Raw genomic sequence first — 17,991 nt, 5'->3', positions numbered from 1 at the left:
AGGGAGGCTCAAACTTAATATTGACGGTGCTTATAGAAACTCTGACGGTAGTGGGGGTATTGGGGTTATTGCCCGTGATGATACTGGTAGCTTCAAAGGAGCCTGGTCTAAGATGCTTCCTCATTTAAGCTCTGCACTTCATAGTGAAGCCGAGGCTTGCAGAGCAGGTTTGTTTCTAGCAATCTATCATGGATGGACAAAGATTGAAATTGAGAGTGATTGTGCTCTCTTAGTTGCTGCTATGAATCAACAAGTGGACCATAACTCAGAGATTAGTCAGATTCTTGACGATTGTAAAAATTATATGCAAACATTTGATTATGTAAGCATTCGACATGTTTTTCGTGAAGCAAATAGTGTGGCCCATCGATTAGCCCACTTTGCTAGTTTAGATCATGTTGTGGATCTTTCTATAGTTAAGGCTCCTGTTTTCTTACAGGACGTCCTCTATGAGGATATATGTAATGCAACTATGTCTGCTCGGGGTACAGGAATTACGTCCCCCCCGGTGCGACAAAATATTATAAACAATAACATGGGCATGGGGATGAGCCTCCCAGCTTGACTAGGTTCCAAACCCCATTATTCAAAAAAAAAAAAATACATCTTTGATACAATTGAATAGGACAACAAATGCACACTTATACCAACACCGAGAAACACGTCCTAATTTTTAGGACCGACTGGCCAAAAATTGTAATGAGCTGAAACTTGGGATCCTAACCATATATTTTATTTAAGTCATTATAACGTTTGAGATTATTGCAATATCGATTTCGTAGATTGTGGTGTCGTTAACTACATTTCGATTTATATTAAAGACATACCTTTTTTTTAGGGTGTTCAATTAAAAAATAGTGGTTTTAGCATAAAACGTCCTATTAGGGATATCAAAACTTGGACTGGGCATAAACCTTAGAAAAACCGGTAACCAACTGAACCAAACCTAAAAATCCTGTTCGGTAACCGAACCGTGCATAAAACGACGTCGTTTTGAAGGTGAACCGCACCGAAACACTTAACTGTGGTGCGGGTTCTGTTTATGACCTCGAACCGCCCGCATTGAACTGAACCAGACGGATTGTTTTCTAATATATATTTGATTTATTTTTAATAATTTTTTATATTATTTCCCACACGACCTTAACCCTCAGTTGAGTAAGTTCTATCTCGCCGCTTCCTGCTATTTTCCCTCTTCTCCCACAACGTCTCTCTCTGGGTCGCTCCTCTCTACCATCGACGCCAACGCTCCTCTCCACTCATCTCCGGTCATCTTCGCTCATCTTTGCTCCTCTCTCCCTTCTCTCACAGCCTGAACCTCATAGCCGGTAAGATTAGAGCAGTTCAACAATGTCCAAAACTTCAAATCAAGTTAAATCAAGTTGATACAAGTTCTTAATTAGTAATTAATTTTACTTTCTTTGTGCTTATTAGGAGTGAAGAAACAAAGAACGAGGAAGAAGGTACTGGTGTTAAGAAACACGTCCCAGATCTGCGCTGGTATTAAGAAGGTACATAGTATAGACTATAATCTATTAATCTGCTCTGTCTCCGTTTCTCGTTCATCGTTTTCTCTTCATTGTTTTTCATGGCTATGTGCATATTATGGAGGGGATTTCCTCAACTCCGACACCGAGTCCAACTGGAACTGCAGACTCTAGCATTGGGATGACCCCCACACCGAGTCCCACAGTGACTCCTACTCCTGTAGTTGTCCAAGGTGATATTCCAGTACCACCACTTCCCCCACTTCCTGGAGAACAAGATGGTTCAAGCAAGAGGAAGAACAGCTGAATTATGTGGTAGCATTTCGAGAAGTTGAAGAATCCAGATGGGAGTTTCTTGAAGCCAGGGCGTTCAAGGTGCAAGTACTGGCCCCAAACCTACGCAAGCGACTCCAGAAGCAATGGCACATCAGCGATGAGGACACACGTGATGTACCAGTGTAGGAAATCGCCAATCTATGTCTCGAATAAGATGCAGAAGTACTTGACCTTTGATTCGACTAATAGTGGAGGTAAATTAATTGTTGTTGCTTATGATAAGAAGACTTCTAGGCTAGCTTGTGCGAAAATGGTGGTTTGTAATGAACTGCCATTTTCTTTTGTTGAGAATGAAGGGTTTAAGGATTTCAAGAAGGTGACTCAGCCTCAATTTAAGTCACCTTTTAGGAGAACAATAGCTAGAGATATCTGAAAGCTTTATCAGGCTGAGAGGGAGAGGATTAGGGGGTTTTTAGCTGTTAATCAGCAAAGGGTTTCTCTCACAACGGATACTTAGACAAGTATCGAAAACATTAATTATATGGTGTTGACTGCTCATTTCATAGATTCTAATTAGAAGCTGCACAAGAGGATTTTAAACTTTTGTGTGATTCCAAATCACAAGGGTAAAACAATAGGCAAGCTGGTTGAATCTTGTTTGATTAGATGGGGGATCGACAAGGTTTTTACAATTGTTGTCGATAATGCAAGTCCAAATCAGGTGGCCCTAGACTACATGAGGGAGAAGATAGGAAATTGGAATCAATTGGTGTTAGGAGGCAGTTTTCTGCATTTGAGATGTTGCTGCCACATTCTTAACCTCATTGTGAGGGATGGTATGGAGGAGCTAGACTCTTCCATCGATGGTATTCGGAATTGTGTTAAGTATATTGAGTATAAGGGAGGAATCGTACCTTTAGATGTTTGCACACGATGGAATTCAACATACTTTATGTTGGATCTTACGTGTAAGTATAAGAAGGATTTTTTGAGGCTTGAGGATGAGGATCAGCAATTTGAAAATTACTTTCAAGAGAGAGTGGGTGGAAGCAAGAGACAAGGGCCTCCTAGAGCTGCAGATTGGGAAAAGGCAGCAAGGCTCGTCAAATTTCTCAAGATCTTCTATGCCGCAACCATGAAGTTAATTTAGTGCCACTAAGCATGTAACTGCTAATGAGCCTCTACTTTGGATGTGCACAATTGTTAGTGAGCTTGATAAGTGCATAGCTAGTGAGGATCCTCTTCTTGTTAGCATTGGCACCTCGATGAAAAAGAAGTTTGACAAGTATTGGCTGCAGCTTGAAGATTTAAACAAAATTCTTCTTATTGCCGTGGTTTTAGATCCAAGATACAAGCTATTGTATCTTGAATTCTTCTTCCCAAATCTGCAAGCAAATCAAGGAGGTGTGCAAGTGATGGTCGATGACATGAAGACAACCTTGAGCTCACTGTTTGATTTTTATGCAAGTAACTCTTTACTATTTTTCTTTTTTCATATTTTTGATTTTGTATCACAGTTTATAGTACAAGTATACACTAATTGAACAATTTTTTCTTGAATTGCAGACAAAGTTCCAGCTGCTGCAGCAGCTTCAAGGAATGTGACAATGCCAAGGATCGAGTCTACGCATCAACAACCTGATGAGGATAGTCATGCAGCAAATCTGCTTTAGTTCAAGCTTTTGCGGCAAGAGAAAGATGTTGTGGTGATCAAGAATGAGCTGGACAAGTATCTATTGGAAGCTTCAGAAGACCCTTCGAACCCCAAGTTTGAAATTTTGGCTTGGTGGAAGGAGAATGCTCCAAGATACCTCATTTTGTCCCAAATTGCCAAAGATATGTTCGCTATACCTACTTCAACCATGGCGTCCGAATTTGCATTCAGCCTTGGAAAGAGAGTGGTGGACCCTTTTAGAGCTTCTCTTACCCCTAAGATGGTTGAGGGATTGGTTTGCTTAAGTGATTGGCTAAGGGGAGCGGGATTTGATGCACATAATGAACCAACCAAAGATAAGCTGCAGCTTTATGAGGAGTTGGAAAAGCTGGAAATTGGTAAGAGTTTTCATGTTTGCTGTTTTGCAATGGTATAATAATGGCTTGATAAGTTTATGTTTTGCACGTGTATAATGAGTTCATTGAGCTGCAATGTTGGCTTACTTGTTTTTGTTTTTCTGTTTTGCACTTGTTGGGAATTTGATGGACAGATGGAGGAGCAACTATTGTTAGTGACAGTGAGGAATGAAGTGAAGGGCTGGATTGCTTAGAGAAAGATGGAAGGCGGCACTCGATAGCACTGGAGTTTGGCATTTGCTTGTTTGTTGGACTGCCATTTATTTTTTTAGTTTTCTGCATTTGGTGAATTTAGACTTTGGGAATGGTCTGTAATTCAGCACCTTGATGAACCCCTATTTCCTTTTCTGCATTTGGTTAATTTGAACTTTGGGAATGCTCTGTATTACACTATTAGTGTAATTTGAATCTATTCAGACTTTGAGTGTATTAGACTATTAGTAGTTGGTCTGTATGTTTGTTTCTTCTAGCGTTTGCTTATATTTTTTCCACATTTGGTTGATTAGTAGTTGGGAATTTGTTTTGCTGGAAGTAGAATGTTTCAAGTTTTAGTTGATTTTTTTGTTCTTTCAAATTTGGAGGGAGAGTTTCTATTGGGACCTCAAAATCTACTCACTTGACCTCACTCTATTATGAATTATTAAATGACATATATAACCTACTATAAAATGACAATTAAGGACAATAATTATGCCCAAAAATATTATATTTATTTTATGTAGACTTTCTAATTCAATAATATTAGATTGTATTTCTTATTATTTTCCTTATCTATTTTCATTTTCCAATTTCACTACATACTCATTAAAACATTCATATATATTTAATAAGAATTAAAAATATGATTAAGATCCTGTGACATAAAAATGTATGATATATATGTTGAACGCATATTGGTAAGGGAAAACAAAATAAATTCTCTTATGATTTATGATCTAAATCTAAGTCAATAAAATAAAAATAAAAAAAACTAGCAGTTAAAATATATATATATATATATATATATTTAAGTAATTAATCATGTGGTACAAAAAATACAGAAAAAAAATAAACATTAAAAAACAAATGATTTTATTTTTTTTTAGAATAAAAACAAGTGATTTTTTTTTTTTGCACAGCTAAAATAGAAAAAAAAAAAAAACAGAATAGTTCATGGCATTTTCTTTTTGATTAGACATTAATTTTTGAAACTCAAGTTTGATTAAGAAATGTATATTTAGTTAAGATTTATAGAGTGATTAAATCATTGAAATGACTAAATTTTTTATTTTAAAGATAATAATTTGTTTGCAAATTATATGAGTGAGGTTATTTGAGGAAGTTTAGTAAGGTTTAGTGAGTAAATTTAGTATTTGAAAATTTGATAAGAGGTGTAAAAAGCATAGAGGTCAAGTGAGTAAATTTGGAGGTTCCAATAGAAAAACTCATTTGGAGGCTGCCAAATTTCCAGGTTTTAGTTGGATGTTTTAATATGCGGTTTGGGTGCAAACCGCACCGCACCGAACCGATAAAACGGTGCAACCGAATATGCAGTCCAAACATTATAAAAGCGGCTGCGGTGCGTAAAATGGGCCTACCGAATAATGCGGTGCGGTTGTGGTTTCAGGCCCATACGGGCCCGAACCGCACCGAGCCCAGCCCTAATCAAAACAAGCCAAAAGTCTCTATATTTGTTAGATCAAAGCGGAGCTCTAAGTTTGTCACTTTATCATATATTTAAAACTAATCAAATTCTCCCTCAACTCGGTTATATCAAAAATGTTGTCATCCAATTGTCTTCAAAGTTCAAATATGTTCAGAATTGAAAGTTTTTTTTTTTGTCTCAATCTCTCCATTCTCACCCCTTATTTGAACAGTGTAGCCTTTTGACCCACCATGATATTTTTCACGACTATGATTTTTAACTATGACGTGGTACATATGAGAAGCAAAGACACCTTGTTTTCTGGGTGATATCCCTCAATGACGTATATCAATTTTTCCAACTCTCAGAAAAACTCGTAGAAAATATATTATGCTATCTTGTCATTCCACTCATGGCAACTCAAAAAACATGTTGTCAATACTCCAGTATAATCTTTTTTTTTAATGTTGTCGTAGTATATATATGCTTCATCTTCTTTTTGTGTTATTTTTTGTGTGGAAATTCAGTAGATGTTCTCACCCTTGCACAAGCATTTTCAAGTCTAACGACAACATTTTGTTTTCTATCACGTACGCCCATATTGTTTTGTTAAAAAAGAGCTAGCCATCTCAGCATATGCTTTTTACAACGTTGTACAATCCAAACTTAGAAAACCATATAATTGCAAATCCTTAAGGGATTGCTCCATTTCCAAAATGTTAGTGAATTTTGTGTTGTTATTTCAATCAATTCGGCTTACGGTCATGCTTGGGATCCTTAAACGGCACATCAGACTTGGAGTTTACATTGATCACTTATACTCCTTACGCGTGCGATCGATCATGAATTTCTTGAAGTAATTTTGCAATCTTTGCGTCCATGCATACTAAAGCTAAGTTATTTAGCACACAATTAGCCATACCCATGGGAAAGCAAGAGGCACCAGTTTGGAGGGCAATGCTAAGTTAATGATATTTGGTGGTTGAAAGCGAACGATTTATCAATCTCTTGGAAGTTTTGATTGCTTAACCTTAGTTATCTCAATGAGGAGGGTAAAAGTGGTGGGGCATCCGAATACAAACTAAAATCACTACTCAATTAGCCAATTAACTCTAGACTAAGATGATGGACCGATTAAGGCATATGAAGTAGTTCTATAACTCTGACTCTAGGATTTTTTTACGGTGATGACCAATTCCTTTTACATTTCAGCGAAATAGAAGCCAAATATAACCATTTAACCCTTAGAGCAAGTTCACCCGTTGGGTCACCGGGTCACTTACTATTCACTGCTTTTTAGTGTATATTTTCATTCTCTGGGTCTTGAAATACACTGTGCTCGTGACCCAGAGGGTGAAATTAACACTAAAAAGCAGTGAATAGTGGGTGACCTGGTGACCCAACGGGTGAATTTGCTCTTACAAGCACCAAAACTCGCCACTCGGGCTTGAATCGAAACCCAAAAACCTGTGGGGAACAAGGTACGTAAATACCTAAACCCATATGGCTAAATAAGTCTGATTTGATGTGCAATTGATCTCCCGGCTATTAAATCCAAGATAACATGCAGTTAGATCCAAGGGAAATCAAGGAGAAAACAATCAATTTGTTGTCACCAGTGATGAATCAAAGATAACAGGGTTAGAGGTGGATCCAGGATTCGAAGTTTAATTTATCTTAACTAGTGAAAACATAAATAATGAAAAATAAAACCGGTGATGAATCAAAGATAATATGGTTAGAGGTGGATCTAGGATTCGAAGTTTAATTTATCTTAACTAGTGAAAACATAAACAATGAAAAATAAAAGAAGGAATTGAATAGCTCTTAATGGCATTATATAATGTTTTCAATTCTTTATGATAGTAAGGCTCGCTAGAACAATACAAAAATAAGAGAGAACACAACAACAACAACAAAATTTTTTGCCAAGCTGTTCTGATTGTCACATAAGCACAACTGTACAAGCCTGCAAAAAGGGAACCACAAGCTTGACCTTTCTGCAGTTCGGTTGGCTTCTTATACAGCTTTTGGTGTTGTGGCCATGTTTTTTGCTTGGTGTACATATGAAAAATTTCTTGTCATTGGATAATAGTATTGTTAATGTGCGTGAGAGTGCCAGACTCCAATGATGAATTGGTCATAATTGTATTGGCATTACATTCCAAATTAGTTATCATAGATAAGCCTATCAGACGCCAAAACAGAACCTGTACTATATAGTTCTTCTATTCCATCCTGTAGAAAACGAGTATATTGCAAAAATTTGTGAGAGAATTGACTTCAAAAGCGCACACACTAGTTTATTCTAAGCACAGAATATTAAGATTATGAAGAATAATCAACTTAATACAAAGTGGGACGCGGCCTGCCGCAGCATGAATTCATCTACTTGATTACAACTTTGATTATCTAAAGTTTTCTACTTGTATAATTAACTCCGGCCAATCAACCATGAGCATCTGCATAACTCTCTCTAGTCTAGGCAATGGTTGTTAATTTGACACCATTTTCAGCTATGCACTTGCTACTTTGCACTGATAATTCAGGCGCATCTTTGCTCCCTCTGGAAAAAAATAGTTGTCGGCCAGCAAAAGCAACAACTTGTAAGGCATTGCCAACTCAGAGATTTGATCAAATTCCCAGCTCTTAGCTTTTGCAAGAGTGGGTATCCAAGTATCTTTGCTTTGCCCTAACATCATTGAGCACCCTATAGATGATCATATCCATCTTGGATTCCCATTGATGATATGTATGCCTTCAACAAGAGCCTAATGACTCTCTTGATGACTCATTCTGTAAATCGACCTTTACGTGAAAGATTATGTCCAACGACCATACAACCTGATTTAGGATTTTAAATGTATCTAAATGTTTGAGAGCTACATTATCTCAAACGGAAAATAGGAAAAAGTCAAGGTGGCTATACAGTTTGATCTTTGTTAATAATGCAATATTTAATTCATAAACTTGTTTTGGTTGTAGGGTATTAACAGCATTAACCAATACACCAAATCCAGTCCTATAATCAACAAACACTACCCTAACCCAAAAAAGCGAAAATATACACACACACCCCCACAATGGAAAAGGTTTATGAACTCATGAAAATGCTAATATTCACATGCAATTTTTTTTTAAAACATATTGCAACTCCATTACCAACAATAACATATTTGAACTCACCACTCTTCAATGCTTAAATTTTTCTATTTGGTCCATGCATTGTTCCAACAAGTGAGCTCCATCATACGCAACATTGTTCTTCTGAAGAAATTGAAATTGTTTCTTAGCATGACAATAACAATATATAAAAAGGCAAAGGCATACAAATAAACTTAAAGCTTTGATCCTCTTGCGTTTAATATAGATTAGAATAAACGCATATTTGAGATCAAGACAAGGTAGCAATTTACTAACAGCAATACATGCAATCAGTTCCACCCTCAATACACTAAGGACTCCTCAAGAAGATCAGAACTCTTTTAACCCTTCATCCATTTGCTCTCTTGGTACCTCTTCATATACACATTCTCTCTAATCAGTATTGGTTATAATGCAAACACAAGAATACTCAATCCTATAGTAAACAAAAATATCATCACCCATCAGGTGTGTCTATATCCAACTTTATGAGTAGTGGTATGAGGGGTACTCTAAGAAGAATGAGATTCATGGAGACAAATATATTTTCTTTATATTTTGGCATGTGGTTATCAGTATAAAGTACTTGGCACTGATGTTATTCCCCTCCTACGTACATTTAGTGGAGTATAAACGTAAAGACTCTTTATGCAAAGATATGCCACCGCTCTCTCTATCTCTCTCTTATCTCTCTGTATTCTGTACTAGTACTACTGCACGAACCCTCCTTTTTTATCATCATCATCATCAAGGCTTATTACTGCTGAACCCAAACATCCCCACAATCAACACATTTATATACATCTTCTCTTCCTCACCTCCTTCCCTGCAACAAGTACCAGTTTTAAAACTATACCCTTTTTAATTCCTTCTCCCTTTTCTCTCCTTCCATCTTTCAGCTTTTCAAACATGGCCTCTCACATAACCTACTTCCTTTCTGTGTTACTTATAATATTCTTGGTTTTGTATCCTTCTCAAGCCTTGATCACTAGTAGTAACCAGTCTCAGTTTTTTGTGCAAATAATAAAGTCTCTTTCACCTAATTCGGGTAGCTCTTTGTCAGATTGGGATGTCAAAGGAGGAAAACCTTACTGTAACTTCTCTGGGGTTAGCTGCAATGATGATGGCTACGTTGTCCGGATTGATATTTCCGGTCGATCACTCTCAGGTCACTTCCCAGCAGACATATGCTCCTACCTGCCTCAGTTGCGCATTCTCCTTCTTGGTCACAACAACCTCCAGGGTGACTTTGTTGATAGCATCACCAACTGCTCATTCTTAGAAGAGCTCAGCATGGATCATTTGTATCTCAGTGGAACTCTACCAGATTTTTCACCCTTGAAGAATCTAAAGATACTTGACTTGTCTTACAACAAGTTCAAAGGCAAGTTCCCCATGTCAGTGTTTAATCTTACCAATCTTGAGGTGCTCAATTTCAATGAGAACGGAGATTTCAACTTATGGCAGCTGCCGGAGAATATACACACACTGACAAAGCTCAAATCCATGGTCTTAACAACATGCATGGTACAAGGGAAGATCCCAACATCAATAGGAAACATGACTTCCCTTGTTGATCTTGAACTGAGTGGAAATTACCTGGTGGGTCAAATTCCAACAGAGATTGGATTGCTCAAGAATTTGAAGCAATTGGAGCTGTACTACAACCAACTCACTGGTAACATACCTGAGGAGCTCGGAAATCTCACAGACCTCACTGATATGGACATGTCAGTCAATAAGTTGACTGGGAAGATTCCAGAGTCAATCTGTCGGCTTCCCCGGCTTCAAGTCCTGCAGCTTTACAACAACAGCCTTTTAGGAGAGATCCCAACTGTGATTGCAGACTCAAAAACACTGAGCATGCTGTCACTTTATGACAATTCCCTGACTGGAGAAGTTCCAAGAAATCTGGGGAAATCATCAGCTATAGTTGTCCTTGACTTGTCAGAGAACCAACTTTCTGGTCCATTACCAACAGAGGTTTGCAGGGGAGGTAAGTTGCTCTACTTTCTTATTCTGGAAAACCAGTTTTCTGGAGAAATACCAGACAGCTATGCAGGATGTGAGTCTCTTCTTCGATTTCGGCTTAGCTTTAATCGTTTGGAGGGCTCGATACCTGCAGGACTTCTTAATCTTCCCCATGTTTCCATCTTTGATCTGGCTTACAACAATCTGAGTGGTCAGATTGCTGATACAATTGGGAGAGCCAGAAATTTGTCTGAACTTTTTATCCAAAACAACAGCATTTCAGGTGTTCTACCCCCTGGAATCTCTGGAGCAATAAGTCTAGTGAAGATTGATCTCAGTAATAATCTTATTTCTGGTCCAATTCCTTCAGAAATTGGAAAATTAAAGAAGCTGAATTTACTGATGTTGCAAGGCAACAAGCTCACTTCTTCCATTCCTGATTCACTTTCTTTGTTGAAATCACTCAATGTTCTTGATCTCTCCAACAACCTCTTGACAGGAAATATCCCTGATAGTCTTTGTGAATTGTTACCAAACTCTATCAACTTCTCAAACAATAAGCTTTCAGGTCCTATTCCAGTCCATTTGATAGAAGGAGGGCTAATAGAAAGCTTTTCTGGCAACCCTGGCCTTTGTGTGAAAGTCTATGTTAACTCATCTGATCAAAATAGGTTTCCCGTATGCCCACAACACTTCAACAGAAAGAAAATAAATTCCTTTTGGGTAGTAACAGTTTCAGTAGTTATTATTCTTATTGGAGCTATTCTCTTTCTGAAGCGCCGATTTGGAAAAGAAAGAGCAGAAGTGGAACATGATGAATCTCTATCCTCATCATTCTTCTGCTATGATGTGAAAAGTTTTCATCGAATAAGTTTTGACCATCGTGAGGTCATTGAAGCTATGGTTGACAAGAACATAGTAGGCAATGGAGGATCTGGGACAGTTTACAAGATCGAGTTGAGCAGTGGGGACGTAGTTGCAGTGAAGAGACTATGGAGTAAGAAAACAAAAGAATCTTCAGAAGATGATCAGTTTGTTATACACAAGGAGTTGAAAACTGAGGTGGAGACTCTGGGTAACATAAGGCATAAGAACATTGTAAAATTGTTTTGCTACTTCTCAAGTTTGGATTGCAACCTGTTGGTTTATGAGTATATGCCAAACGGAAACCTTTGGGATGCTCTTCACAAAGGTTGGATCCATTTGGAGTGGCCTATTCGTCACCAGATCGCGCTAGGGATTGCACAGGGCTTGTCATATCTCCACCATGATCTGATGCCTCCAATTATTCACAGAGATATTAAGTCCACCAACATACTGCTTGATGTGAATTACCAACCCAAAGTTGCAGATTTTGGCATAGCCAAGGTTTTACAAGCAAGAGGAGGGAAAGATTCCACAACCACTGTTATCGCTGGGACATACGGTTACTTAGCCCCAGGTACTTAATTTTCTGATTCAACTAGATAAGATTTCATTAAACATTCACAATGACATGAAAGATGATGCAAGAAATGCTTTCATGCGTGATCAATAATGCTAGGCTCACTTAGTTTTTTCATAAAATGTTATGTCCATAACTCCATATAGATGTCAGTTAGAAAAAAATGAAGTCCAGCGCACAGATTTGAATGAATGAAATACTATCAAGTGAGTTGGTGCACAAGACTGATGTGTTATTTTATGACTGCTATTACTTATTACTTTGTTGCTATTACTTGTTGCTTACTTGTTGTGTTTTGATTTATGGCTGTTATCACTTGTTGCTTTCACTAAGCTGCATCTTGGTACAAGACAATAAATAAACATCAAAGGAAAACCAAAAGGGTAGTTCCTCAAATCAGCAGTGTGCTTATTTTTAATGTCAATTACCCCTTTGCTTTACTTTAGTCATTTATCTACACAGACTTAAAAAGTTTACACAGAATGTAATGCTGAATGTAATTGGTGCTTTGTAACAGAATATGCATATTCATCCAAAGCTACAACCAAGTGCGATGTCTACAGTTTTGGGGTAGTTCTAATGGAACTGATAACTGGGAAGAAGCCAGTGGAGGCAGAGTTTGGTGATAACAAGAACATCATATACTGGGTTTCAAATAAAGTGGATACTAAAGAAGGAGCCATGGAGGTTTTAGACAAGCGATTGTCAGAGTCATTCAAGGAGGAGATGATCCAAGTTCTTCGAATTGCCGTTCGATGTACCTACAAGGCCCCTTCTCTGCGTCCAACCATGAAGGAAGTGGTTCAGTTGCTGATCGAGGCAGACCCTTGCAGATTTGATTCATGCAAGTCATCAACCAAGACCAAAGAAGCATCAACTGTAACAAAGGTTAAGAACCCTTTTGAGTTATGATTTGCATGAAGAGGTTTGGTTGGTCCCACCATCCCAAGGTGAAGTATTATAGATACTAATAGATAACCATGGTCCCTCGCAAGCTAATCTGGGGGACTTGGTCATAAAGATAACTTAATTACTCTCCTAGCTTTTCATGAAAGTGGCTTGTAGATTCTATCTCTTTCTCTTTTGCTTTCTTTTGCTCTTGTAAGGATTTGAGCTATTTAGTCACTATAACTGCTTTACAGTAACGCTGATCAGCATCTATATTACAGAGACCTGCCAATGAATGATCATATCCTTAGCTTTTATGAATTTTGTTCTTTCGTCCTTTAACTTTTGCTCCTTTTCTATTCGAGTGGGATGGGAAAGGAGTGGAAGGTTGTTAACTGTGAGAGGCTTCTTTTATGCATCAAAAGTGGGTTCCTGATTCTGAATTTTAATAACTAAAGGTAAGAGGGCATGATTCTATATGGAGGGGACACTTGAGCTTAGCTATCCAATAAGCAGATAGTTGGACCTGATTGATAGATGAGCATCTTTGTCACCATTTATGTTAAGGACGGAGGAGAAGTAGTGAATAATTTGTCTTCTTTTTGGTTTTCTGTTGTTTGTTTCTATTTCTACATCAATTTGATTGAATTTGTTTTGGGTCAAAGGAGCATGCACAGAAATGCTCCAAACATATTTCACCATCGATAGTGAACCATGAACCTCCTTCCACACACAAGTTGGGAAAAAAAAAAAAAAAAAAAAAAAACTTCTCTGAATAAATGTACTCTAAAAGAGACATTCAAATCGATTTTACCTAAATATTCTATCACTAGCTAGCTAGTTTTCTTCTATGCTGTTATAGCTAGCAAGATCATGCTATAAGTAATAGCATCTTCAACCTAAAGTTTATCATTACTTAAGTTTTATAAGGTCACCAGCCATACACATTAAGATTTTTAACCATTTTCTTCTAAAATTCTTCTAAAAGTATATCATATAAAGTAAACAAAACACTCTCAAAACAGTTGGCTCATTTCATACAAACATTGAGATAAAAAGCAGTCACCCATTTGGTGCATATTAGAGTCATCTCTGCAAAGACAAGTTGTGACAAGCATATATATATAAATATATATATATATATATATATATCATGAATCATGACTAAATGTAACACGTGCATAGGTCTGCAACTGATCACACTTGAAGGTGTGTCTATGTCAATCTTTGTGAGTGGTATGTGGGGTTTTCGTAGTAGAATACGATTCATGGAGACAAATATTAGTATCTTTTGGCATGGTGGAGAGCCCATATACAAAAGCAAGAAGCTTTAACTGATATATCAGCTCAAAAAAGGAAGAGTTCTTGAATGAAAAGACAGGGTATCAAGGCAATGCACATCCATATAGCTGTAATAACAAGTCTCATTCAGTAATTTTATCGAACACTTTGTGGGCATCTTATGAGTGACCATTGACTCCATAATTTGCAAAAGTTAACCTAATCATAACTCTTATCACTGAAAACAAAGTTGTTCAAAGTTTACATGACATCCATACCTGATTGTACAGCAAAAATTTCTTACTAAAACCCACCCAGAACCTGAATTGACAGAAATGAGTATAAAAACAACAAATTAGTGATTGTTGGCTGAACAAAACAGTGACATTATTCATAAACAAAATATAGAAGCTAAACAACAATCATGACAATGATTACTATGTCCACTGACTGATGCAAGTGATTAAGTTTTAATGTGGATAGTGTGATCCATGATGCTAGAATAGTCATGCAACCCAAGTAAGGTGGTTTTCTGGGGTGGTTGAAAATCATACCATAGTAGAACTTATACATGTGTTCCACTTCACAGTTCACAGTACTAGCTCTACTAGTACTGGTAGTAGCTACTGTATTTCGGTAGTGCTATAGGGACATGATCATGAAGAATAGGATTAGGAATCGCCTTGTGGTGTGGTATGACTCTTCATCTCTTTGAAACAGATCCCACGCACTGAACTTTTTGGCTATCATCTTCTGTTTGTACGGTACGGAGAACTGCCTATGGGGTCATCCTAATAGTTTGGACTTTGGAGTTTGGGCTGGCCAACACCGAGTTTGAAACTAGCTTTTAATTTTTATTTTTCTTCTTTTTTTCATCCCAATACATAGTTTGAATGAGTACTTTTATTTTTAGGATATGTTACATGGTGAAGATTTTGTTTTTTTTGTTTTCTGTTTTTTTTTTTTTAAAAGGGTCGGTTGTCAATTTATTAAGAGTAAAAGTAGATAACAATATATCATGACTCACTCATAGAATAATAACGGAAAAAACACTACTTCTCTCTAGCCGTCGTAGCTACCCTGGCGTCTTCTCTAGCTTTTCAAGTGCGCTCGTCCAGCGGTGGCCCAACGTAGTAGTGGTGATGTTGCGGTGTTGCCGGACGGCTGGTGGCCTACAAAGTTCGGTGGTGGTTCTTGAGCTTCTGGACGGGGAAGAAACTAACATGGTCACCAGTGTTTTCATCCCTTTTCTATCCTCTTTGGCTGTTTGCAGGTCGAAGCAGAATTCCGGGGCAGTGGTTGGAGGCTGTGGAGGCATTGCGTGTATTGGGTGTCCCATATCCAATCAGCTCAGGCTTGGTGGGCATCCAGATTCGTTTACTTGGGTGGCGGCGGTGACGGGAGGTGGCTTTCCTGGAAGGGCGGCGACGAGGGTCGTGGCTGCTGCTTGGGCTTTCATGCTACACTGGGTTTGGGCTTGGTTGGCCTTGTTGAGCTTTGACTTTGGGCTAGGTTCTCCTTTGGCCCATGATTGTGCTACTAGTCCAGCAAATTTTATTTTCTAGTTTTTTCTCTGGGCCTTTTCTTGTGATCTAGTGGGCTTTGTCCCAATCTAGTTTAGTTTTTTTGCCTGTAACTGGATTCGAGTCTTTGTCGGCTTAATTCTTAGTTCCTCTAGTTGTACACCAATTGAGGTCTCTGGGCAATTACATTTACTATAAAGGAGAGTTAGGTTGTAAGGGTTTGAGTCCTTTTGTTTTTAGGTCCGAATAAGTGAGCTCATCTGTTTGCAATGAGGGATACCAGTCAATTTATTTGGCGGCTTGTGCCATCTATAATTTTGGTATGAGACAATAATTGATGTAACGTGCCTTCTGGCTATGAATAAGTAATGATATTATCTATTCTTTCAAAAAAAAAAAAAACAACAACAACAACATATCATGACTCATCTTCGACGGCAACTTTGAGTCATATGATGCTACCATAGAGCAACATAAATACAATTACCAAAGCGTTAACAACAAATAATCAATAAGACAATATTATGGGTTAAGATCGAAGTCTGCCCTAAGAGGGGGCTTCCTCATGACATGGTCGAAGAGTAGTAGATTCTAACTACTTGGATACGGGGAGAGAGTCTGATTAGCTATGAGAGGACATTGAGGTAGATAGGGAGTCGGAACTAGTGGCAAGGAGCAAGGCCTGCGCTTAACAAGCAATAGGAGACAAAGAATAAGTTGACAAGTAACTCCATCAATTAATGTTGCAGTAGTGGAGTCACGCATTTTGACTACCACAACACCACAGTTAGTAGTCTTGTACCATGAAGCATCACAATTTAACTTCTGGATGTTTGAATGGGGCATAGACCAATGAGATGAGTGATGGGGAGGGGAGGACAAAGAATTAGTGGGAGTGCATGAATGAGTTTATGAGTTGCTGAAATTTACATGCTATTATTAGTGTTCAGTATCATATTGTAACATATACAGGTTCATTTTGGTCTTTGGGCCACTATTGTGATTCATGAATAAATAATAAATCATGATGAAGCACTTGAAAGAGTTCATAGTCATGGGACTATATTAATAAACACCCAAATCTGATATGCACGAGTATAAGATAATTTTTCTTCTATTTTTCGGTTCTTGAAAGGGGTAAGTATATTATTACTTTTTGCTTAGGCTAACTAATTTTCATGCAGAAAAGATTGAAGCTAGTTTGCTAACGTACACTCAAACAGTACGTGACGTTGAATTTATTATTGCATATGAGTTGCATGTTTAGATAATTAATTCATTCTTAAGTTAATTGTAGAACTTGTTTTATGATTTATGATGAGTACTGTCTCTATATGCAAATAAATGTCTCTATGCAGGTTTGGTAACTAACTGTTTCTTATCATCTTATGTTAGTAAACAACGACTCAAGGTTCTTCCAGTAATTTTGTTGTTTAAAATGGATAAGCGATTAGTTGATGCTTTCAATGAATTGATTGAAAAGCCATAAGATATCAACTGTTTTTGTGACTTATTGAGAAGGTTAGGGTTATGACCGTAGCTTCCATAGAAGGTATTTTCTTTATATAGTCTCAAGACACAAGGATAGCACATTATGGGTTAAATAAAAACACATTCAAATACTTGAGTTTCTTCTCCAGCCGTATAGGTGATGATTGACTCTCTTATACCATGTTTTATTTAATTTGGTCTTGTGATTCAACATACAATTATGCCATGACTTCTACTCGTAAGTGATGTTTGGCATGTACGTTTATGGAAAATCTCTATTTTTGGGACTTAGTGTAATTTTCAGTTTATCATATTGCATTGTTGTTATTGTTGATTATTTATGCTCAATTTGATTATTGGTTGTTTTGTTGTTTTCTGTGTTACTTGAGACTTAAGATTTCTCATAAAATTTAACAATAAATATTTATTTTTGAGCAAATAAACTTAGTCAACGATTTTAATGTTTCTTAAGTTCCTACTTTAGATGTGTAGGATCAGTGGGAGCATTATACATTGAGAAAAATTTAGCTACCGTCCCTAAACTATGCTGTCAAGGCCAATTTGATACCCGAACTCTCAAAAGTATCAATGTGATACCCAAAGACGTATTTTGACATCAATGTGATACTTCCATCAAAAATTTCTAACGGCTCCGTCAGTTTGTTAATGTGGCAAGCATGTGGGTCCCATGTGATATTTTTATCAAGGGTAAAATTGTCTTTCTTTACTAATGAATTAAAAAAAAAAGGGATAATGACCACTTACCCATAGAATACCAAATACAACCTCATA

General features: G+C 37.4%; 1 protein-coding gene and 1 long non-coding RNA gene across 3 annotated transcripts; one reads left to right on the top strand and one right to left on the bottom strand.

The window, feature by feature from the left end:
• Nucleotides 1–7,758: 7,758 nt before the first annotated feature.
• On the bottom strand, nucleotides 7,759–15,044 carry LOC112179628. Of its 2 annotated transcripts, XR_002927838.2 has the most exons (3): nucleotides 14,740–15,044; nucleotides 14,464–14,506; nucleotides 7,759–8,724 (listed from the first exon to the last, which is right to left on the bottom strand). It is a non-coding gene; the product is annotated as an uncharacterized LOC112179628 (long non-coding RNA). The 2 variants fall into 2 exon arrangements; XR_005803532.1 differs by lacking the exon at nucleotides 7,759–8,724 and having other exon boundaries at nucleotides 14,290–14,506.
• LOC112179625 (receptor protein-tyrosine kinase CEPR1) lies at nucleotides 8,976–13,221 on the top strand. Its single transcript, XM_024318081.2, has 2 exons — nucleotides 8,976–12,013; nucleotides 12,534–13,221. The coding sequence occupies exons 1-2, from the start codon at nucleotides 9,511–9,513 to the stop codon at nucleotides 12,926–12,928; spliced, it is 2,898 nt and encodes a 965-aa protein (XP_024173849.1). The 5' UTR covers nucleotides 8,976–9,510; the 3' UTR covers nucleotides 12,929–13,221.
• Nucleotides 15,045–17,991: the final 2,947 nt, after the last annotated feature.

This window comes from Rosa chinensis, chromosome 7 (assembly GCF_002994745.2).
Source record: "Rosa chinensis cultivar Old Blush chromosome 7, RchiOBHm-V2, whole genome shotgun sequence".
Lineage (NCBI taxonomy): Eukaryota > Viridiplantae > Streptophyta > Magnoliopsida > Rosales > Rosaceae > Rosa > Rosa chinensis.
The sequence above is the reverse complement of the archived record's forward strand: the minus strand, read 5'-3'. Positions and strand labels throughout refer to the sequence as shown.

Bases quoted from the DNA above. Each gene is read 5' to 3' on its own strand.
- LOC112179625 (XM_024318081.2), top strand. From the start codon at position 9,511: ATGGCCTCTCACATAACCTACTTCCTTTCTGTGTTACTTATAATATTC. The intron at 12,014-12,533 runs GTACTTAATTTT...GCTTTGTAACAG, and splicing joins ATACGGTTACTTAGCCCCAG to AATATGCATATTCATCCAAA.